Source organism: Corvus hawaiiensis, chromosome 13 (assembly GCF_020740725.1).
Source record: "Corvus hawaiiensis isolate bCorHaw1 chromosome 13, bCorHaw1.pri.cur, whole genome shotgun sequence".
Taxonomy (NCBI): domain Eukaryota; kingdom Metazoa; phylum Chordata; class Aves; order Passeriformes; family Corvidae; genus Corvus; species Corvus hawaiiensis.
Window position 1 is genome coordinate 21,310,451 of NC_063225.1, and position 22,719 is coordinate 21,333,169.

The 22,719-nt window shown below is 52.7% G+C and overlaps 1 protein-coding gene across 3 annotated transcripts; it reads left to right on the forward strand.

The window, feature by feature from the left end:
• The first annotated feature begins 524 nt into the window (after positions 1–524).
• On the forward strand, positions 525–22,618 carry PKM (pyruvate kinase M1/2). 3 transcript variants are annotated; one of them, XM_048317461.1, is made up of 11 exons: positions 525–631; positions 6,017–6,186; positions 6,555–6,646; positions 11,827–11,958; positions 12,148–12,334; positions 13,119–13,389; positions 13,650–13,800; positions 15,081–15,233; positions 18,884–19,050; positions 21,091–21,272; positions 21,837–22,618. In XM_048317461.1, the coding sequence occupies exons 2-11, from the start codon at positions 6,036–6,038 to the stop codon at positions 21,941–21,943; spliced, it is 1,593 nt and encodes a 530-aa protein (XP_048173418.1). In that variant the 5' UTR covers positions 525–631; positions 6,017–6,035; the 3' UTR covers positions 21,944–22,618. The 3 variants fall into 3 exon arrangements, with proteins under 3 accessions (XP_048173418.1, XP_048173417.1, XP_048173415.1); XM_048317460.1 differs by lacking the exons at positions 525–631; positions 18,884–19,050 and adding exons at positions 5,746–5,805; positions 18,281–18,447; XM_048317458.1 differs by lacking the exon at positions 525–631 and adding an exon at positions 5,761–5,805.
• The last annotated feature ends 101 nt before the right edge of the window (positions 22,619–22,719 follow it).

The window sequence follows — 22,719 nt, forward strand, 5'->3', positions numbered from 1 at the left end:
CCCCATCACCATGTCCCCAACATCTCCAGCCTCGTGTCCCCAGTGTCCCCAGCACGATGCTCTCGTGGCCCCACTACGGAGCACCCACATTCATTCCCAGTGTCCCCACTGGAGGGTCTCGGGACCTTCCAAACCACCCCAAAACACCCAGAGCCGCTGCCCCCAGAGTGAGGGACCCCTGAGGTGTGAGCTGGGGGCTTGATGTGAGTTGGGGGTGTCCGTGTGAGCCGGGGGGGCGCGGTGAGAGTTGCGTGGGGTCAGTATGAATTGGAGAGCTCGGTGTGAGTTGGGGGCCGCGGCCCCTTTAAGAGCATCGCGCCGGGCCGCGGTCCCTTTAAGGCGGCGACTACTCACCGTCCGCGCGCGCGACGGCTGCGCCGCCTCCTCATTGGCCGGCCGGGCGCGTGCTGTGACTCAGCGCCTCCCCCCTCCGCTTTGTGCGTCCGCCCGTGAAAGTAGCCCCGGCGCCCCGCCCCTTGTGGTCCCCGGCGGAGCGGGCGGCGGAGGGATCCGCGGGAGGCGGTGGTGCGGCCGGCCGGGATCACCTTGGCGGGGCGTGGGGGCGGTGCGCAGAGCGGCGGCGGCGCTCGGAGGGAGAGGACGTGCCAGGGGCGTGACTGAGCAGCGGCAGGTAACGGCGGCCTGAGGGGCGGCGAGCGGCGGGGCTGGCCGCGCTGGTACCGCCGCTTTCCCCGTGTTTCCGCTGCCGGGAGAGGGTCCGCCCAGGCGGCGGCTGAGGGGAGGGGGCGCGCGCCCTACGGGACGGTTGAGGAGGGGGCGCGCGGGGGGCTCGCGGCGCCGAGCACGAGCACGTGGCCGCCGGCGGCCCCAGCCCCGCGTCCCCTCCTCTGCCTCCTCGAGCATCCCCCCGGGACTCCGCACCGGGCACCGCCCGTTCCGAGCATCCCCCCGTGACCCAGCGGTGGGGAACGCCCGCTCCGAGCATCCCTTCCGATCCCGCGCCGGGGAACGCCCGCGCCGGGCATCTCCCCACGGCCCATTCCGGGAAACAGCCGCTCCGGGCACGGGGAGGCGGCGGGGGTCCGGTCTGTGGTGCGGGGGCCCGGGTGTAGGAAGGGGAACACGCAGGAGCGGGAGCCCCGCGTGTGCGGCGCGGCCGTGCCGTTTAACGGAGCGCAGGGCCCCGCTGCGGCTGCCGCCCGGTTCCTGCTGGCCGGGCAGTGCCGGAGCAGCTGCTGCGAGGCTGAGTCAGAGACAGACGGAGTGAGGCGCTGCGCCGCCCCCCCGCCCTGTGCCTGCACTCGCCTAAGAGCCGGCAGTTCCCCGAAGAGCATCAGCTCAAATCAGCGTCCGGCTCACTGCACCCACCTCTGATGCTGCAGCCTCTTCCCGGCCCCCCCAGCAACAGAAGGCCCCTTCTGAATTAATCTTCTCCCGTAATTGTGCCTACTTAAACACGTTCAATTGATTTGGACAGTCTCTCGAACTGTGAAAACCTTTGAAACCTGTTTAAACCCTCTTTACAGGGCTACCAGGGCATGAATAGCGCTTTTGTCGGTGGACAATGGCAACCTCCCGAGTGTCTCCTCAGACTACTAAAAGTAGACGGCAATCTCTAAAAACCTGCTTTGTTCTGATAAAGCAACTCGGTATCGGTGAGGCCCAGGTTAAGAAAAAAAAAAAAAATCAGTGTTCTATGGAGGTTTTTGTCATGTTAAAGTGTTAACTTTCCTGCTGCTGCTCATCGTGACTTGCCTTGGCTCAAAGGTGCGATGAGAAAAAGGTTTTTGGTTACTCAGACACGTCCGGGGTCTTGTGCAATTAGGAGTGCTTAATTAAAAAAAAAAAATTTAAAAAAACCAAAAACCCAACAAAACTCTGAGGAGTAGAATTTCATGCCCGACATTTCATTTATAGAGCAGAATTCTGGCTAATATAAAGGAGATCGATGGGTTAATGGGCCGGGTTTCCAGCCCATCAGCGGATTAAGCAGAAGGTTTTTGTGCGAGGCAGGAAGCACTGCTGCGAGCCACGTGCTTGAACCGGGGACTTCTGCCTGTGAAACCCTTCCGAGAAACTTCGCTTTTACTAGATCAAAAGCTTGGGGAGTCTGCAGCAGGCTGCGTTTTTTGATTACCTACTCCTTTATCCATCTGAAGCTACTAAAACCTTTATTTATTGCTGTTAGCTGGAGCGATCTACCACCGGCCTTAATTCCCTTTCCACCCAACAAGTTGCTAATTTAATTTGATGGGAACAGGACGTTTCCCAGGCCGGCTGGAGCACGTGCTGGTCCTTTATCTCCCGCCTGGCCGTTGTTCTCCCGGGGGAAGATGGAGCCGCAGCGGGTGGTGATGGATGGCACGTAGGGAATGGGGCTGCAGTACCGGGGCGCTGCCACGTGCAGCCATCTCCGTCCTGGAGTGGGGATGCAGCACAGTGGTCTACACTTCTGCCTAGTTAAATGTAAAAAGAAAACCCCCAAGCTTTCTTTTATTGTGTAAAGCAGGCTTTTACAGCTTGCCTGAAGGCAGCCAGGTGCTTTTTGCCAGGCCAAAAGGCTCCTTGTCCTCTGCAAGGTTAAGCCTGTAGGTGTGTCCTACAAATTACCTCGAGATAAGTCTTTCTCGTCACCAAACATCCGATGCTTATCACCTCCTCTTTATTTTTTTAGTTAAGCCTTCCAGGGAGGGCAGCTCAGCTGAGCCAGCCTGACCTTCCTGTTCCCCATTGCCAAAAAGCTGGAGAGGCATCTCGGTTGTGGGTCTCTCCTCCCGTGGACCCTCAGCTCAATGCCGGGGAGAGCATCGTCCAGCCGGGAGCAGGTGGTGGCTCCTGGGTTCCATCCAGGCTTGCAGAAAAGGGGTGGAATTTTGGGGTGGCCATTTTGTCCTTGCGTAACGGCGAGACACCACCTCCGGCACCGTCTGCCTGGCAGGACTGTGCTGTCCTGCCTCCCTGGGAGAGGGGATGCCAGGCCAGGGTAAAATCCTGTTTTTCTGCAGAGCTGCATTTCTCTGTTGTTGAGTGCCTTTAGCTTCTGGAATGAACAAAGCTGATGTTTTCCTAGGCTTTTTTTTTTGGGAATCTGAAGGCCTGCCTCGTTTCATAACCCTGCCCTGAGCACTAACTCAAACCATTTCTGCCTTTGGGCAGGGACACTGGGCATGAGCAGCCTTGTTCTGCAGTGTCCATGAGGTTGTGTAAGTGAGGCTGACCAGTAAATTCCGAATCATCACCCCCTGGGAGCCTCCTGGCTGGAATTCCTGCAGGCAGTGACACAGCTCTGCCGCCGTGGCCTGGGGACAGCCCCTGCTGCAGTTTCCACTTCCCTTTGTCACCGATAACAGCAAAGACTTGGCCCTGGGTGGGGATTGCTGCTCCCTCTCCTTTCTCCATCCCCAAGGGGCATATCTGGAGAAACCGTGATTTTAGGCTTTCTCTCATCTGACCCATGGGATGAGCTGGCTGGAATTAGTTGCCTGGCTGCAGTAAAACCCGTCCTGACCTCAGCTGGCTTTGTCTGAAATATTCAGGAGCTGGGGAGATACCAGACATCATTGGGACACCCTGCCTGAGGCAAGGGCAGGCCAAGTAATAAATTTGGTGATTTAATCGTTATTCCTTGAGGAATGAATTCAGGTTTATTCAGTGCTGGAAACATTCAGGCACTGTAGGATATTGCTCACCCCCCCTTCCTCACTCTGTGCAGACTGAGTGCTCCGTGTTTTCTGGTGTCCTTGAAGTCCTTACTCCTCTGTTTGATTTTAAAAAAAGCGGAGTAGTGGGAAATGCCAGACATTCCTGTTATAAATACGAGACTGGTCATTCCAGTAGAATTCAATCGACACCTTGTAAATGCACAGCGATGGAAAGCAGGAGGGAGTATTAAAGAGTGACTCTTGGTGGTCGTGGGCACGGTGCTGTGGACAGATGGGTGTTTGGGATACTTTCTGGGTCCTGCGTTTCTGCTCTCGCCCCTGGACAAGGTCACTGTGTCTGTGGTTGATTTTTCTGAGCCCTCTGAACTGCTGGAAAATCTTGTGAAGGAGATTCTGGTTGGGAAGTGAACTTTTCCTTTCTCTATAAAGACTTCAAGGGTGTTAAAATTACATTTGCAAATGACTTGAGTGGGTGGGGGATTTCCATGAGGCAGGGAGAATTCACCTGACTATTTTTTATAAGCTTCCAAGTCATGCTCTGGCTGCAGTTTCCGCGTCGGGATACGGTTGTTCCATATTCCTCTTGTTCCTAGAAGCTGTGCAAACCTGATTCCCTGTGCGTGGAGGTGATTTCCCAGCAAAGGCTTGTTTTTTTTGGCATCTAAGGAAGCTGATGCTGCTCTGCAGGTGTCGGAGAGTGCAGCAGCAAGTGTTAGAGGGCTGAAACACAATGTTTTAGGACTGACCAGAGGGTTTTCCTATAATAATAAGACTCTGTTGGGCTTTTTATGTGGGCAGACCTTCTTGTAGTGACTCCGGTGAATCAGCAGCTTCTGGCAGGGCTGAGGGAAAAGAGGCTTTGCCAGGTCAAATTATGGTTTTTGCTGGCCTGGCTGCTCTGTGGCGCATGGCAGTGCGGCGAGAGTGAGTCAGGGCTGCCTGCGCGAGGATCTGCACGTACGTGAGGAAGGGCTGCGGAGCAGGGGAGGAGCATCGGGCCAGGCAGCGGGGCCGCTGCGGCACCGGGACGAAACCGGGCAGGCTGGCAGGACATGGCCTGCCCTGCACTGGACTCAGTCCTGCCAGCTCTGGCAGAGTTTTTGGGTCTATTGGTGCCTCTGTGTCAAAGCTGGATGTGCTGAGCTGGCTGGTGTGTGCCCCTCACACCGTTCCGTGGTTTATTGGTGTGCTTTGTCTGCCTGGGGTGGGCAGAACAAAAGCCCAGCTCTATTCCTGCTCTGTCCCAGCTTTTAGCTGAGCCCCAGCTCATGTTTCTATAAGCACATCTTGGAGGTGAAGGCAGCTCATCTGTGCTCTGAATATTGCCTTTGTGCCCAGGGCATGGAGTTCGAAGTCAAACCAATCTTGAAAGGCAAAATGAGTGCTCTGCCCATGCCAATAGCCACCACCTTGCATCACTCTTTTACCGGAGGCTTTTGTGATGCTGGGATTCTAGCCTGGGCAGGCCCAAGAGACAAAAAGCTTTTAGCTGCCACTGCTACTTGAGAACAAAATTATTGCAATTAGAAATGCCTGGGGCACTGGTACTCCTGTGAAATGAATGTCTTCCCATCCCTGTGGACTGTTAAGCTTCAGCTTCCTCTTGGGATTACAGGCTGGTCCTGCTGTTGTGGGGACTCTCTAGTCTGGAGGAGACAAACAGCCTGAGTTCAGAGAGGTTTTTTAATCCAAAAAACAAAAAATATAACAGGCTTTAAACCTTGTGATAGATTTCTGCTGCTATGGGTGAAGGGGAGTGCAGGGGGCGGGGGAGACCCACAGCATCTTCAGTCAAAGAGGGACTTCGAGTGTATTAAATTTTCAATCTTCTGTGTGTTCTCTGCCAAGGTGTTGTGTTTAATCAACTCAAGTCTGCTTTGTTGTCCGGGCTTAAAGGATGGGGTTTAGGCTTAGGTGGACTTTGCCGTGATTAGGTGCTCCTGGGCAGAAGGTTGCCCGTGTCTGGGTGTGCCGCAGTCACGCCAGCGCCGAGCTGCCCCGGTCCCAAGTGGGATGGGAAGTGCAGTTGAGGCCTGTAGGAGAAATGAGTGACGAGCTGGGAGGGAGGAGGCAGAACCTCTGCCTGCGCACTCAAGTGCTTGAATTTTGTTGCGTTGTGTAGCTCCAAGGGAAGACTGGCAATGAAGAGAAGCTATGAAGGGAACATCTGCATAGAAGGCAGGTGAGCTTTGGGCGGTCCACGTGGGGGATGACATGGAAATAGAAATGTCTTGCCTGTTAAGACTCTCAAGTAGGAACATAAAGATAGTTGGATCCAGTAGCAGCTTTCTTGTTACCTCCATATTCATCACGTGGGTGTGTTGGTGTCTCTGCTTGGTGGGCAAGTTGGGGTGGGTGATTCCCAAACCTGGCACCGCTTTCTTCCCTTCCAGACACAGGAATCGAGTGACCATGTCGAAGCACCACGATGCAGGGACTGCTTTCATCCAGACCCAGCAGCTGCACGCTGCCATGGCAGACACCTTCCTGGAGCACATGTGCCGCCTGGACATCGACTCGGAGCCAACCATTGCCAGAAACACCGGCATCATCTGCACCATTGGTAGGCCATTCCTAGATAGGAGAGAATTGAAGCTAGGAGCCCACACCTTGGTGAAACTTGTTAGGGAAATTGTGAGAGGAATCTGGCTTTCATCCCTTGCCAGGGCTAAACTTGTGTGGTGAAGGAGCATGACTTTCCCATGTTTGCCTAACCTGTGTTACTGCTGGGAGTGAATCCCGTATCCAAGGAAATGGGAATTGCTTTGGTTCTGCTGCACTCAGTGGGCAAGTTAAAACAATATTTATTGCTGCAGCGCTGAGTAATGCTGTATCCATTTACCTTTTCTCTTCCACATGAAACAGCCTGGTCTGTGTGGGTTACCTCATTATTTTTCCAAAGTTAATGTTCAAACTGTTTCCTCCTCCTAGGCCCGGCCTCCCGCTCTGTGGAGAAGCTGAAGGAAATGATTAAATCTGGAATGAACGTTGCCCGACTCAACTTCTCTCACGGCACCCATGAGGTAAGGGCAGGGTCTGAGCTGCTATGGCCCCTGTGTGTCTGCTGATGCTGTCCTTCAGGGAAAAGGAAAATGCAGCTTCATCCAGACCATCCTTGGTTTGGGAAGGTCAAATAGCTGCCTTTGGGGAAAGCACGCTGGTTGTACATACCGAGCCTGCGTCATTGTTGATAACATCGAAGTGTGTTTTCTGAGCCATTTTTGAAAGCAGTTCAGTTCCACACCCTGCCCTGGAGTGGGTAGCCAGGTAACTGGTATTTGACACTGTGTGCCAACTGCTTGCCGTGAAATCCTTCAGTTCTTCCTCACATCCTGCTGTTCCCAGAGCTGCTGCTTCCCAGTTAGCAGCAGAAGCCGAGAAGAACTGTCTCTCTTATGCACCTCTGCAGGAGGTCACACTATCAGTTCATCTCACTCCTTGTTCCATTGCTGGGGGTTTTGCAGGCAGGCAATCGATGAATAACCCTGATCAAAAGGCATCTGTTATTAGTGATCTGATGGAATTACTTCCCAGTGGGAAGAATGGGCTCCTGGGTTTTCTGGCTAACCGGCTGCTATGGGTGCATTCCTGGCACTCTGGAAGGTCCTACCATGGAGCTTGGGACGTGGTGTGGTGAGCTTAGAAGAATAAGGTCAAAAGAAATCAACGCTCTGTGACAGTCAAGCCCTTACTGCTATAGATAGCTGAGATCCTCAGTGATACTGGAGGAGCTGAGGATCCCATTCTGTGTTGCCTGAAATGCCACCCTGAGCCTTTCTGCTGAGGTTTTGTTTCTTGTTTTTTTTTAACCCTGGCTGCTTTCCAGCTTTCAAAATGTCACCCAGTAGCAGCTGTAGGTGGCTTTACTTAGTGACCCATGAGCCTCGTGGTGTGTAACAGCTTGGCCTCTCAACCTCGTGGCCTTTAATGGGCACAGGGCAGTGTCAGGATCGAAAGGGCTGATACTTAACTGTGGGCAACCATCAGACCTTGACTAACCACCCTGGGATAGTGTGATAGCATGCCTTGCAGTTGGGAAATCAGCCTGGAGAAAGGGTAGTGTGGAGTAACTGTGCCTCCCAGGAGTCAAGTCCTGCGGCCAGGTGGCTCTTGGGCTGGGTGACACATCAGGGAGTAGGTGGCCAGGCTGAAGCTGGGAATTCTCACACCGTTATTGCCCAGTTGCTGCGGTCTGTGAGCTCAGCTGAGGTTGAGGACAGGGAGTGTGGCTTTCTGCTTTGTGTGAGGTCTAGGTGTGTTGCAGTGGGGATCCTGCAACACGCATATATCAAACCAGGAGTCCCGTGGAAAGGAAATATATATATACAGACAGATTCTTGATAGCTGTTTCAGAGATGTTTATTTCTCCAGCCGCCTGGCCGGAGCTCTGCCCAGGAACTGTTCCAGTCACGGGACCAAGGGTCCTTCTGCCCGCGCAGGGAACACAAACCAACCAATGGGAACGAGGCTGAGCAGGGGCAGGAAACCCCGTGTCTGTGCCCTCAGGGCCCCTCTCCCAGGGCTACACGGCGGGGGAGGGACCCCAACACCTCACCCGTTTTATTTTAATAAAAGGAGAATGAAAACAACTGGATAAACATAACAAGAACAGTTTCAAAACAAAACAAGCCACCCTCCTGAGTCTTTAAATGTCCAAACAGATTCTGTGGAACATCTTAGGGCTGACAGAAGGGAGACAGAATTCTCTGAGCATGCTTTGTGGGGAAACTGAGGCAGGAGAGGGTTTAACTTCTTCCCTCCCCCTTTTCATCCCCCACTCGGCATTGGAAAGGGATTTTTGGGGAAACAATTGGCAAAAGCATGGTTTTGTGAGGGAAACCATGGATGAAAAAACGGATTGGGAATACACTGGGGGTAATAGGACATAGGGTAAAAGGGAAAGGTGGGATTAGGAAAGGGAAACTGTAGGGGGGGCTTACAATGGAGATACTGTCTAACATGACTACGATTTTTTGCATATATACTGCCTTTTACAGGAACACCATCAGGCCCAGTGACCTGCGATGCTTGTAACCCTTTTCTCCCTAGTACAATATTAAATTCCACCACCTCTCCATCTCCCAAGCTTGGGATGCATTTTTCAGGGTTATTCTTTTTAATAGCAGTTCTATGCACGAATATGTCTTGCTGGTTGTCACACCTTGTTATAAAACCATAATTTTGCTTAACATTATACCATTTTACTATCCCTAAGGTCTTAGTTGCTATGATCTTTTCCTTTTTCCGAGTGGCTGCTGTTTTCTGTCTCGCTGCGTCTTTGCTCTCTCTTTCGGTCGCTCCCGCGTTGGAATTGTCGGGGCTGCTGGTGCCTGCGCGCTCTTCCCGGGGTCGCGTTCGGGGCTGTGCGGGCCGGGCCGGGCCACGCCGCTCAGTTCTCCGTGCGTCGCCTCCTCTGGTCGCAGCTTCGCTGCCGCTGCCGGGCGCTGCACCCACGTCTCGGCCGGGCCCCCGAGCGACGACCCCCCCGCGCCCTGCTCCAGCGCGCGTCTCGGCCGGGCGCGGCTCCGCTCCACCGCCATCGCCGCCAGCCGCTGCCCGCGCGCCGCCCCTCTCGGTCGGGCGTTCCCGGGGCTCGCTCCACCACGCGCTGCACAGGACCGGGCAGGCACCGCCGGGTCCCGCCGCTCCCCGCTCCGCCACCGACACTGCGGCTCGCGTGGCTCTGCCCGCGCGCGGGAACTGCCTCGCTGCTGCTCGCAGAGCGCTCGGCGCACGTGGCCTGGGCCGCACGGTCCCTGCGCCAGGCTTCCCTTCGCCAGGACACAGCTGACATTGCTCAACAGTCTCGGTAACTAAATAATATTCACGAAAATATTCTTCCATCGGCATATATTTTGACTCCAATATTAACTGTGTCCAAACGGTTTTCCAAAAGCCCTTGGTAATAATTAAATCCCAAGAAACATAGAAAAAGTTCTTAAACAACCATGCCAGGAAGTGTTTCAGTTCTTTTTGAGCTTGAATCAAGCTAAAATTTACAAATCGTTGTTCAAGAATCATTTTAAGTTTAAGATAAATATCCATATGCGGCTCTGAGAGCCAAGAGTCTTCCCACGGTTCCTCCATAGTTTAGATATGGAATAGCAAAGCAAAACCAAGAAGAGGAATCCAAAGTTTCCAGGGTTTACTCACATAAATCAGTCGCTTAGGGATCGGGGATCGTTCTGCCCGCATTATCCACCATTTGTTGCAGTGGGGATCCTGCAACACGCATATATCAAACCAGGAGTCCCGTGGAAAGGAAATATATACGGACAGACAGATTCTTGCTAGCTGTTTCAGAGATGTTTATTTCTCCAGCCGCATGGCCGGAGCTCTGCCCAGGAACTGTTCCAGTCACGGGACCAAGGGTCCTTCTGCCCGCGCAGGGAACACAAACCAACCAATGGGAACGAGGCTGAGCAGGGGCAGGAAACCCCGTGTCTGTGCCCTCAGGGCCCCTCTCCCAGGGCTACACGGCGGGGGAGGGACCCCAACATAGGTGCACATTTCACACCGACGAGGCTGACTGCAGGCTCTGGTCTGGCTGTGGCCTGCAGAGTGTGACCATCAGCCATAGCCAGTCCTAAGTTTGTGTCCTGTCCTGGCTCCTCCAAAACGCTCCAGTTTCCAGTGAAGCCCCAAAGAGTTTCCATCTGTCACAAGTGCTTCAGTTCTCATGTCCACCCCAAAGCGTTACCGGGACTTGAGCTTTAACAGAGGTGCTTTGGCACCTGCCTGGCTCCTTTTTATGGAATAAAAATGGCTTTTACCTCTGGCTCTGCCTGCATGCCCGTTCTGCATATGTAGCTTTTCAGGAAGTCAGGCTTCCTAGGAGCCAGTTAGTCCTTGGTAGGAAACTAAAATGGAAAAATCCCAGATGATTGGGTTCAGATAAGTGTAGTAGCAGTGTTGGAGCATGTTCTCTGTGCTGCATCCACCCCAGCTGCAGTGCCTGGAAAGGTCGAGGCCATCTCAGTCCCAGCTTGCACACTCAGTCAATAAACTGACTCATTTTCTGCTCTAAAAAACTGACTCATGTTGTGCTCTAAAGAGTAATCAGCTCTTGGGTATCTCTGGCCAAGGGCACACATGTGAACTTCAGCATGGCTTTTTCCAGCCTCACCTTCCTGGTGCTGGCTTGTCATCCCTGTGATACCCAAGTCGGCGTGCAGGGCTCGTGCTGGGGTGGGTGAGTGGCATGGGGAACCAGGTGTGCCAGGTGAGTCAGGTCAAACTCCATCAGCCCATATGACACAGAGGGGAAAGGGTATGTCTTATCTACTAAAGTCTGTCAAGTGTTACACAACTCTTACTAGTTGTAAGTAGGTAAGGTTATCTCTTAATGTTGTTTAAACAAGTAAAGTAAACTGATTTGCTGGCCATCTGTAGCATATTTGAGGGAGCTGGGATGGATTTTCTCACAAAACTGTCTTGAAACTGGCAGCATTTAGCAAAATGCTCTCACAAACCAAGGTGTGGAAGGCAGGTGTGTGGTGCTGGAGTATTGAAGTCCTGTCTTTTTGGGTCCTGATTGCTTTGGGTCTGGAAATAAACTGTATATATTTACATAGATAACATTCTTTTAGCAAATCCTTTATCTCTGGGAATTTAAGCCAAAAAGCCTGTCCACCTGCAGGACTGATAGTGAGTCAGGCTGGAAGTGTGTGGGAGCTGGCAGTGTACAGAGGCATCTTCCCTTGCTCTGATGGGAGGAGGAGCACAGCTGTGTGTGGCACTGTGACATTTTTCTGCTGTTGGGTGTCCTTCAATGCATACAATTATCCAGCTGCTGGTGCTGTGAATACTCTGCTGTGTTGAATAGGCAGGTGTTCAGGAAAGCCTTTAGAAAAGTGACTCCTAAAGGCCTTCAATTGTGAGCTGCCTTCAATTGGCAGATGTGTGTCCTCATGGAAAAATCACTCCAGCCAGGCCTTGGGACTGTGTCCTTGAGTTGTCCTTCTGGAATTAGAGCTGAGGGCACAGCCAGATAACTTCCAGATTCCACCTTCATGGCAGGAAGGCCTTTGTATCCTTGCACTCTGCTATACTGGAAGCTTTGTGTGGGTTAAATTTTGAAAGTAGAACTGAAGCTGAGAGCAGAGCTGTCAGCTTGGGCAGCCTCTGGGGTGCACAGGGATCTTTTCTGTAAGCAGCAGAGTAGAACCAGCTTTAACATTTCCATCTTTTTTCCTTTTGCCAGTATCATGAGGGTACAATCAAGAATGTGCGAGAAGCCACAGAGAGCTTTGCCTCTGATCCCATCACCTACAGACCGGTGGCTATTGCACTGGACACCAAGGGACCTGAAATCCGAACTGGACTCATTAAGGGAGTAAGTTGGGTTTTTTAATCCCACTTTTTTCATCACATAGACTCAATACCATGTTAAGCCTGTGGCCTTTTCCAAACAAAAAATATCCTAGGAAATGAGGTAACAAACCACCTCCCAAAAGTTTGGACAAACTGCTGTGGGCTGGGAGGTGGTGGTGTGCTGGTTTTTACTGGTTTTGTTGTGACACAGAGTGGCACAGCAGAAGTGGAGCTGAAGAAGGGCTCACCGCTCAAAGTGACCCTGGACGATGCCTTCATGGAGAACTGCGATGAGAACACGCTCTGGATGGACTACAAGAATCTCACCAAGGTTGTAGAAATTGGCAGCAAAATCTACGTGGATGATGGTCTGATTTCTTTGCTGGTTAAGGAGAAAGGTGAGTAACAGCCATTCCAGCTCTGCCTGTTTGGTTTTTCCTTAGGAGGTATTTATGCTCTCCCTCCGGTAACTGTTTCTTAGCTTGCAGTTGTGTGTTAAAGAAAGAACATGGTTCTTGATGTTACAGTGTGACTTTGAGCTAAATTTCTCTACCTCAAGTGTAGGAACTTTCCAAAAACTTAACTTCAGCTGGGTTTCACTGGGCAGACATTTAAACCCCATCTTGAAAGGGGAATGTTTGGTAGGGCCATACCAGTGCTCATGATCAGCCAGGCTAATTCATGCTCTTAACACAGGATTTAACTAGTTTTGCAGCCCAGAGCCTGGGTTTTGTAGTTAGAGACAGAACTAGTTTTAACTGGTAATGTAGGGGCAAGGTTACTTCCATGATACTCCCTTTATAGTGCTGCCTAAACTGCTCTAGCCTCAAGCCTCTAATCAGTGAGCATGTAGGGAGTGGGAGGTGAGGCTTTGGAGTGCTCTGTTTGGTGTTGCAGAGCTTTGTGTGCAGAACTGCAACCCACTAGCTTTTCTTGGGGGAGGCAATCCCAACCTCCTGCAGGCAACAGCTGGTATCTTATTCAGGAACAGCCTAGAAGTTGTTTTAGACCAATCTATTGTGTTCCCAAGGGTAAACTGCAAGCTCGTGTGGTACAGAAATGCTCTGAGGAGATGGGATGTGCTTTTTATCGCGTGTGCCGCTGTTGGCAGTGCAGTTCCCAGGCAGGGAGGTGGTGTGGGAGCTGTGCCGTAAACACTGACCGTGGGAACGTGTGTTTCAGGGAAGGACTATGTCATGACGGAGGTCGAGAACGGCGGCATGCTCGGCAGCAAGAAGGGCGTGAACCTGCCCGGCGCCGCCGTCGACCTGCCCGCCGTCTCCGAAAAGGACATTCAGGACCTAAAATTCGGTGTGGAGCAGAACGTGGATATGGTGTTCGCTTCCTTCATCCGCAAGGCTTCCGATGTCCACGCTGTCAGGAAGGTGCTGGGGGAAAAGGGAAAGAACATCAAGATCATCAGCAAGATCGAGAACCATGAGGGTGTGCGCAGGTGAGCTTTGTGCAGGGGGCACTTTGGGTTTGTCACACTGAAATAAAGCATCTCACACTCCCTCTTTATGGCTTCAGACAGCTCTGTGTAGCACTGGATATGTTCTGTGCCTTGCTCCTGGTTTTCTTCCTCCTTCCTTGGCACTGCAGGAACCCAAGCAGCCCATGGAAAGCCTGTGTGCTCCTTTCAGAGGAGGACAAACAGATGGGAAGGTGCTTTGCAGAGCAAATGGGCTAACACAGCTCTTTTCTCGCTATCAGGTTTGATGAGATCATGGAGGCCAGCGATGGCATTATGGTGGCCCGTGGTGACCTGGGAATCGAGATCCCGGCTGAAAAAGTCTTCCTTGCCCAGAAGATGATGATTGGGCGCTGCAACAGGGCTGGCAAGCCCATCATCTGTGCCACTCAGGTACTGGAAGCGCACCATTGGCTCCTCACTGCCAGAGTCTGGCCTGGAGGCAATGTTGGGGGCAGCCATGGCTTGATGGCATTGGTGAAAGAGTGAGATGCAGAAAGGTTTTGCTCATAGCTGAAAAGCTCATATTTAGGCATTTCTGTGTTTGGGATCTTTTCCAGTTAGGTTATAGGACCTCTTGCCAAAGGTTATACACCTCCAAACATCACGTGGTAATGAGCCTTTGGGGCTGACTTTGCAAATTCATGGGGAAGAATGGCACGTGCTTTTCCTTGGTGCCTTGTGGCAGCGCATCTGTGCCTGACAGGGAAGGTTTGCTGGGGTTCCCAGGTATCTTAGGAAATGCCACCCACACTGCAGCTTCAGAAGGAACTGAGTAAAGGATCCATCTTCTTTTCCCAGGAGTTGTAGGGATCATGTGTGCAGTCCTTGGGCACTGGGAAGACTGGTTTTTCCTGGCTGTCCTTGCTCTGCACCCAGGCTGTGGAAGTGAAAACTGTCTTTAGACAGCAGTCACTGAACAAGGTTCTGGATTTACAGTGGCATATGCTCCTTTTTCCTGTATTGCTACAGAAATGCAGCTGGAACACAGCCTCAGGCAATGTCTCATGGGTGAAGCAAGTGGTGAGCTGCAGCTGGGGGAACCTGAGCACCTGAGGAAGACAAGAGAGCTGGCCAGACTTGGGGGTGCAGAAAGGGATTAGGAAGTACTAAAGCTGTCCTGTTTTCCACTCTCTTAAGTGGGGATGCTTAGGAAGCTGGTGAAGTTAACTGTTCTGAGTTTACTACCTTGTACATATTGTCCAAAGCATTTGAAATCTTGTGTTGGATGAAGCTGACTTCATTGGTGCAGACCCTGCTCTTAATGATTTCTAGATGATAAAATCCCTGAATTTGAGAACATATGACTGGCTTTGAGCTTTCCATAAATGTCTAAAGCCACACTCTGCTCTAAAGAGCTCTGAGTTCCTTAGGCCAAGCCTTGTGCTGAGAAATTGAATTGGAAGGTTGGAGTATTGTGTCTGGGATGTTGTGTGGCTGGAAAAGGAGTACATGTGGAATGGGTATAAAATAAAATGGGCTGTTTTCCTCACTGGTGGAGGCTTTAAATCAAAGCTGGTTTAGGGACCAGACCCCCTCTCTGTTCCATACCCATGGGGAACTCTTGGAGTCCTTAGGTTGCACCCCACTTTCTGCCAGAGCCACAAGGAGCATTGAAGTGCAGCTGCTTCCTCTGGCAGTGTGTTGATGCCCGTGGGTTTGTTCTCTCCCAGATGCTGGAAAGCATGATCAAGAAGCCTCGCCCGACACGTGCCGAGGGCAGCGACGTCGCCAACGCTGTCCTGGACGGAGCGGACTGCATCATGCTGTCCGGGGAAACAGCCAAGGGAGACTATCCCCTGGAGGCTGTGCGCATGCAGCACGCTGTGAGTACTGCCCTGCCCTGCCCTGCCCTGCCCTGCCCTGCCCTGCCTGCTGGGGACAGGGACACCACCTTGCTGTCAGCCAGCCACCTGAGCTGGCCACTCAAAGGCCTCGATGGACCCGGCTGCCCAAAGTAGCCATTTCTTTATTCACACTCTGCTGTGGGTGATGGTTTTGAACAAGCATGGTCCTAGCGGCCTGGCATCCCACTTTGTGTGCTCCAAACTTGCCAAGCAGAGCTGAGAGCTGCTCTGCAATGCTGAGATACAAAACTTCCTATTTCTTTTTGCTGTTATCTCGACAGAGATTTAATCCAATGTCCCGTTGCAGTGGCTTTAAACTTCTGCAAGGTCAAGGAGCTGCTTAAGCAGTTTATCTATAGATAATGAAAGGTTTTGGCTGAGTCCTGCATGGGAGGGGGTGGGGAGGTTCCTGAGGGTGATTTACAGCACTGTTGCATTCAACACCTGCTGTGTGCTGGGGGTTGGGGGGGGTTATTGCATGAGTACTGACAGCACCATATTTTTACATGCCTGAACTGCCAGAAACCTCTGCTCTGCTTCAAGTTCGTGTTTCATCTGATAAAAGCCTGATGTCAAGTACCTATGAGCGTTGCTGCTCCCCAGTTACTGGTGCTGTGAATCACAGCAGCGGTAACTCACACGTTCTAACTCTTAGCAGTTTTATTTGCAATTCAGGTTCTAGAGATTAATCAACTCAGCCAGTGTTGGTTTGCAGTGTGCTACCTAAACATATTTTACCTCAATATGGAGTGGTGTTTTTTGCACGAGGCAAATGCAAAATATGACTTAGATCACTGGGCAGTGGTGCTCCTTTACAGGCCAAATGCTAACAGTGCACCTTAAAGCTTCTCCCTCCTTTTCCAACCCCTAAATCACAAGGATCGGCTTCCTACCGAGACTTGGGAACTTGCTGCAGCAAAGTTGTGCCTGGGTTTCCATCCTGGCATTAATTCTTTGGCCTGGGCAGGTTGTGTTGTACCTGTAGCTTGATTTGAGGATCTGTTGCATGTGCTTCCCCGTTCTACAGACCTGGGCATGTGGTGGTGTTCATTCCACCAGGGCCCCTGGGGAAACACTGAAGGCTTTAACACTCTGCAGAAATTGAAATACAGATTGACTAAATGTAAGATGTTCCAGGCAGCAAGGTGCCAACTCTTACGGTAGGAGCACATGCCAGTACAGTGAGGCTCTTTCCTCTGAGTGAATTCACTTGTTGTTAGTTGAGCCCAGCAACAGTGCCCTCAGTAACCACGGTCTGGAGATCTGCAGCATGGCTGGAGCAGGTGGATGTTTCCATCTGAAGTGGGCAGTAGCAAACTTCCAAGTACTGGGCAGGCTGATTGCTGCAGGTGGGAATGGGCTTCCTTCCCATTCCACTCCAGGATCCACACTTCAGAGCCCAGCCTGGCCATGCTATGCTGCCTGATGGGACCAAGGTTTAAACAGCCTCTCCATTTTCCTTTCTCCCACCTCCCCAGAATCTCCACCCATTCACCAACTGGAAACCCTCTATAGCCATTCCTGTCTGAGCAGATCAGCTGTGGGGTGACGTTAAGGATTGCTGTGCCCCTCTGCAGCCACTGTCAAAGCAGACACCTGTATTCCCATGTTCCATTACACCTGGGCAGTGCAGACTTCCCTCTAAAATCAGGTTTGCTCTCTATGTTACATGGAGCTGCTGCCTTTGTACCAGGAGCTGAAAATAAACTGCCTGGCTTCCAGCTCCTGCATTTGCAGTAAGTGTTGTGATGCAAATACTCCCATTTTATCTAAATCCAGCAGTAACAAAATGCTTTAGGACAAGTTGGCACTGGCCTGCTGTTCCGGCCTGCCGCCTGTGTCCTGTTATTTTTAGACATAAGATACTTAACTACTTTGGCTTAAACTGATAACTGTGGAAGGGATAATTCCCAGCATCACATAAAATAATTCATTAACACTAGAGTAGCAAAGTTCTGACTTTGCTAACTCCAGAGCTTTCACAGTAATGGCACATCAGTCTCTAATTTAACATGAACTTGTCATGCTTTGTGTAGTAGCTGCTCACTTTGTGGAGTAACTGGGTGAAGTTGTCCTTGAGAAGATCATGAACCTTTGCATGCTTTTCTAGTCTCTGCAAGCCTTCTTTATCGGGTTGTCAGGCCTTCCGAGATGATTAAACATGATGATTCCCAGGATTCTGGGATGAACAGGTGAACCTGTTGCCAATGCTCAGCCAGAACACAAAGCCCTTAGTTGTGGTTCTGTCCCTCTCATCTGTCCATATCTGGCACTGCACAAACAGCCCAACATGCACACAATGACAACCCTATAAGGAAGACTTGTTCCTCTTTATTTCCCTATTACCAAAGGGAAGTTGGTATCCCACTTGGATGTGAAGCTTTATTGGCTCTCAGATGAAATCTTTATTGGCTCCTAGGGTAAGCCAAATCTTCCTTGACCCTGAACTTAGACTAAATCTTAACAGGGCTGAGAGAACAGTCTCCCACCTTCAGGGACGACATTCAGAATGTGTTGCTTGCATGTTGGCTCCATGAAAACTGTTCCAGCAGCACTTTGTGCTGTTGGGAGCCTGGGAAAGGAAGCCAGAGATTCCTTCTTACAGAATTGCAAGCAGGACCACGGGCAGGCAGGTAGGTGGCACAAGAGTCTCTCAAGGAGGTCATAAGCAGACATGATAAAGCACCATCTGGCTCTGAGCTGGCTTGTTCTGGCCCTTAAAAAGTAATTTGTGGGTGCCTGCTCTGCTGGAACTCCCAAATAAAACAGAAATGCCATGTTTGGAATCCCTGCCCAGCGACTGGGGCCTGCCGGTTCCGTGGTATGGTGAATCTTAGACTGGGCTGCATTTAGCAAAGTCAAAACCTGAGAGCCAAAAAGCTTCACAGCTTCACCTTAATACCCTCTTGCATGCATTACTATGACAATTAAGCAAGTTAATGTGATCTCATGTTCCTCTGGTATATCTTTCCTCTGTTTCCTTTTCTTTCCCCTGTTCTCCTCTTCCCTCCCACTCGGGCCTGCAGATCGCCCGCGAGGCTGAGGCCGCAATGTTTCATCGTCAGCTGTTCGAAGAAATTTTACGCCTCAATGTTAACACCAGGGACCCTGCCGATGCCATGGCGGCGGGCGCGGTGGAGGCCTCTTTTAAGTGCTTAGCTGCAGCCCTGCTAGTCCTGACTGAGTCCGGCAGGTAGGGCTCGGAGAGGGGGCTTGGGCCAGCCCTTTCCGTGGCAAAAACACGCTCCACCCTAACACTGCAGTCTTTGGCCAGCGGCTCGCTGCCCGTGCCGACCTTGCATAACCGCTGCCATGTGAGCTGACCCTGTGCCAGGGAGGGACCCCAGCAGGCAGGAGCAGAGCGAGAGTGCCTGGCAGTTGGCATGAGTGTCACCTGAGTGTGGGCTTGGCAGGGCGAGGTGCCACTATTCCGAAAAGAACTCTTGAGAATCGAGTGGTTCTTCTGCAGTGATGTGCCATTGGGGCGAGCTTAGTCTGGGCTCGCTGATTAATGCCAGCGTCAAAGGCTGGCAGTACCGATGTGGCACCCTGTGCTGGAGCACCTCGCCCTGCCCCGTGCCCGAGCGCCTGCCGTGAGTGTTGTCTCCGAACGCGTGTTGCTCTTGTAGATTGCCCGGGAGGCCGAAGCCGCCATCTTTCACAGGCAGTTGTTTGAGGAACTGCGTCGTCTGACCCCCCTCAACTGCGACCCCACCGAGGCCGCTGCAGTTGGCGCTGTGGAAGCGTCCTTCAAGTGCTGCAGCGGGGCCATTATTGTCCTCACCAAGTCTGGAAGGTAGGAGGGGACAGGTGTCCCCAGGTCAAGCCTGCTATGTGACAGGGTGGGGGAAGGAGAATCCCAAAAACACGGCTTTGAGAGACCGGTGGAGTCAGGTTCTGGCAGTGCTGGTTCCTTGGGAGATGGACACGCATCCCTACACTCCTGAGTCCTCGGCCTGCCTCTGCCAGCGTGGCACCAGCTCCGAGCCCGGCCTCCCCTCACTGCTGCAAGTGGCAGCGGCGCCAGCTGGAAGAGCCAAGGGAAAATAAGTGTTGCAGCTTCAATTCAAACTTCTTGGCAAGAAATCATCGATGTAACAGTGAGGCAGAAGTTCAGTGGATGCAGAATCATGTTGGTTTTTTTTTTTTTTTAAATCATGGCTTTGGCCTTTAGTAGCAGCATCCAAATTATCAGTCCCTTGCTGGACTTTGCAGTCATCAGCCCTGCTTGCCTGAGCCCAAGGGGCGAAGAGGGACTGCGCAGCCTGGGATTGGTAGGCAGGGAAGTTGGAAATTTCCTCTTCCAGGATTCCTTGTGCCTGCAGGTAATCTCTCTGCACAGGCAGGCATCTGGCAGGCACCAGCTGAGCTCAGTGGCTGCAGGTGAGATGCGCTGGAACAATGTAGTTTGGAATTTCTGTCCAGCAACAGCTGCCAAGCAGAGACTTGTTCTTCCAGTTGTGGAAAGGGCGCTGGCTGGAGCCTCATGGATCAGCTCTTCCATCTAGAGGAACTGGGCTGCCTGCTCCCAAAGCACGTCCGACCATAAGTCTCAGACTGCTTTCTGGAAGGAAATCAGGATTTCTCACACTGGATTCACACTAGAACAGTAGTGCAGCAGCAGAGGTGTGGTTGTGTGTGCTGGGCATCACCTACCTGAAGATCTGGACCATCGGTGAAACCTTCACCAAAATGTACAGCTTAAAATGATTTTGAGCAGCCACTTTTGCAGAGATGAGGAGGGAACTATAAGCACCGAGTTCTGGATACCCTCGTGCTTCTATGTTTGTCAAATGTTCTAACCTTACACTTGACCTTTTTAAAGAGATTTGAACTCTGATATTTGAATATTTTTAGCTGTGGATTTGGTTAACTCTTGTGAGTACCTGGATCTCTTGGGAGGTGGCTCGGACAGTATGGGAAGGATTGTCTGAGAGCTGGCACGTGTGGTTGGGTGCTTGGAGCAGTCTGCTGGCCCCTGCTTTAAGCAGCAGACTTTGCATCTGAGTGTTGCTGAGCTTGGCTCCACTAAACGAGGCTGCAAAAGCAAACGGAGACACCAGCATGTCCATTGGAAAGATGGAGCTGCAGATGCCACAGCCTTGCAGTTTGAATCTGTCTGTTTGCAGATGCTCTCCCTCAGCAGTCCCCAGAGAAAGGGAAGCTGTAGTCTAGCCCCCACTCAGGCTGTGCTGCTGCTATTTTAAAGCATTTTAAGGATTCTGTGCCCAACTTCCCAGTATAAATTCTGGCCTCTGTTTCATTTGCTTCCCGTTGGGTGCAGGAGCAGAGCTCTGTGTGGAGGAACTGGCCTGTTTGCTGGCTTCAGCAGGTGGCTGGGAGGCAGACGGCTTCCTCCTTGGCATGCTTTGGGCAGCGCTGCTGGCACCGGCTCTTTTGACCCTGTAAACCGGGAGCTCCTCTAAACAGGGAACTTTCAGGGACCCCTGTTGAGATGCCAAGGCCTGCTTGCAGAGGCCGGAATAAATGGCACCTCGCCACCCTAACATAGCAACAGAGACAAGTAAAGGCTTGTTCGGGGATCAAAACACCCTGATGGCACTTGCTAAACTGGGAGGTGAGGAGATTGTCACCACCAGTGGGGACAGCCAGTGGTGGTCTGCCCAGTTGCCTAACTGGGAATCCAGCAGAGCATCAGGCTGTTTGGTGAGTGGCTCTTGTGGAGACCAGTCATGTCCCTCCAGGGGTTTTGGGGAGCCCTCGTGGCTGACACACAGACCTTGGCGCTGCCGTGCTCCCCCGGGCCGTTCCCAGGGGTCCTCTCCGGAGGCGGTGCCGGGTGTGTGGAGCCCCAGCGCGGCTGTTTTCCCCGCAGGTCGGCACACCTGGTGTCGCGGTACCGCCCGCGGGCCCCCATCATCGCCATCACCCGCAATGAGCAGACGGCGCGCCAGGCCCACCTGTACCGTGGCATCTTCCCCGTGCTCTGCAAAGACCCCGCCCAGGACGCCTGGGCTGAGGACGTGGACCTGCGCGTCACCCTGGGCATGAATGTCGGTGAGTGGCAGCGCTCCCCCTGCCCCGGGACGTGGCTCTGGTGGGACGTGGTGACCCTGAGCACCTGGTGGTACTTTGGGGACGCTGATGGGGAGAGAGGAACTGGCTGCCTGTGTGGTAACCGGATCCGGACAGGAAACGGGTGGTGGTTGCATGAGCACAACCACATCCGATTGGGAAATGAGGTGGTGGGCTTGGCACAGCTGCCTTTAAAGAGGTTGCAACAGAAGACCAGGTTGGGTTTATGGTGATGAGTGATGGAACTGTGACACTCACCACTCCTGAGGGGCAAGGGAAACCTGGAGTGGGGTTGACTCTGTCCTGCAGCACCTCCAAATCCTGTGCTTTGGAATTCCAAGCTGTGCTGCAGAGAACCCCAAAGCAGAGGCCAAGGGTCTCAGATGGGTGGGCAGCAGGAAGGTGGGGTTTTGATACCCTCCTGGAGCCCTGACTGCCATGGCACAGGCAGCCTTGGTGGCTTAGGGAGCAGGCAACGAGCACTGTTGCCCCATGGCAAGGAGCCAGGATGGGACTGGGCTCTGACACCTCCCTCTTCTCTTGCAGGCAAGGCTCGTGGCTTCTTCAAGAGCGGCGACCTGGTGATCGTGCTGACAGGCTGGCGCCCCGGCTCCGGCTACACCAACACCATGCGCGTGGTGCCCGTACCCTGAGCGCCCACTGGGCCTTCCTTCCCCCGCCCCACTCCCCTCCCACTGCCCCCTCTCCCCTTGCATTAGACCAGTCATCGCTTGCGCTGTTCTCCTTGTCCCTAGAGTGGATGTAGGTTGCTAAACACCACCCAGTGCAGCAGCAGCAGGGGCAAGAGACCTTAAATCACTAAAAAAAAAATATACTTGAAGTGTTTAGTTTTTTAAAAAACCTCTCCTGTAGTTAAAGTCCTGCCTTGATACGTGTTGGAGTCGGTGTAGGAGGTTCCTGTGTGCTGCTGGGACTCCTCTTTCCTGGTGACTGTCCTCAGGGTGTGAAATGTTCCTTTCCGTGGCCCTGGTGTGGGGTTTTGGGGAAGGGGAGAGGCAGTGTGTGGTTAATCCCTGGACCCCTCCTCGCTCGAGGCAAGCTGCTACTCCTCCCTCCTGTACGGCCACACGCCTCCCCAGACCCAGTCCAAGGCAGATCCAGCCTTTGTCAGCTGGCTGTTTCTGGGATGGGGGCAGGAGAAGGGTGTTGGCTCCACGCGAAGAGGTTCCTGTGCTCCCCTTGCAGCGTTGTCTCCTGTGTTAGTCGTGTCCCCCCACCGCCCCAGAGCCTCCCCTTCACCCAGCACTCTGATGGGCCCTGGGGTGGGAGAGCACAACTGTCCATCAATAAAGAGAAGCTGAAGCACCTGCCGGCCTGAGCTGCTCCCTGGGGCTGGTGAGGGGTCTGCAGGGGTAGGGGGAGATCTGGTGGAGATGGGCTACAGGAGCTGGGGAGGTCTGCAAGGTTT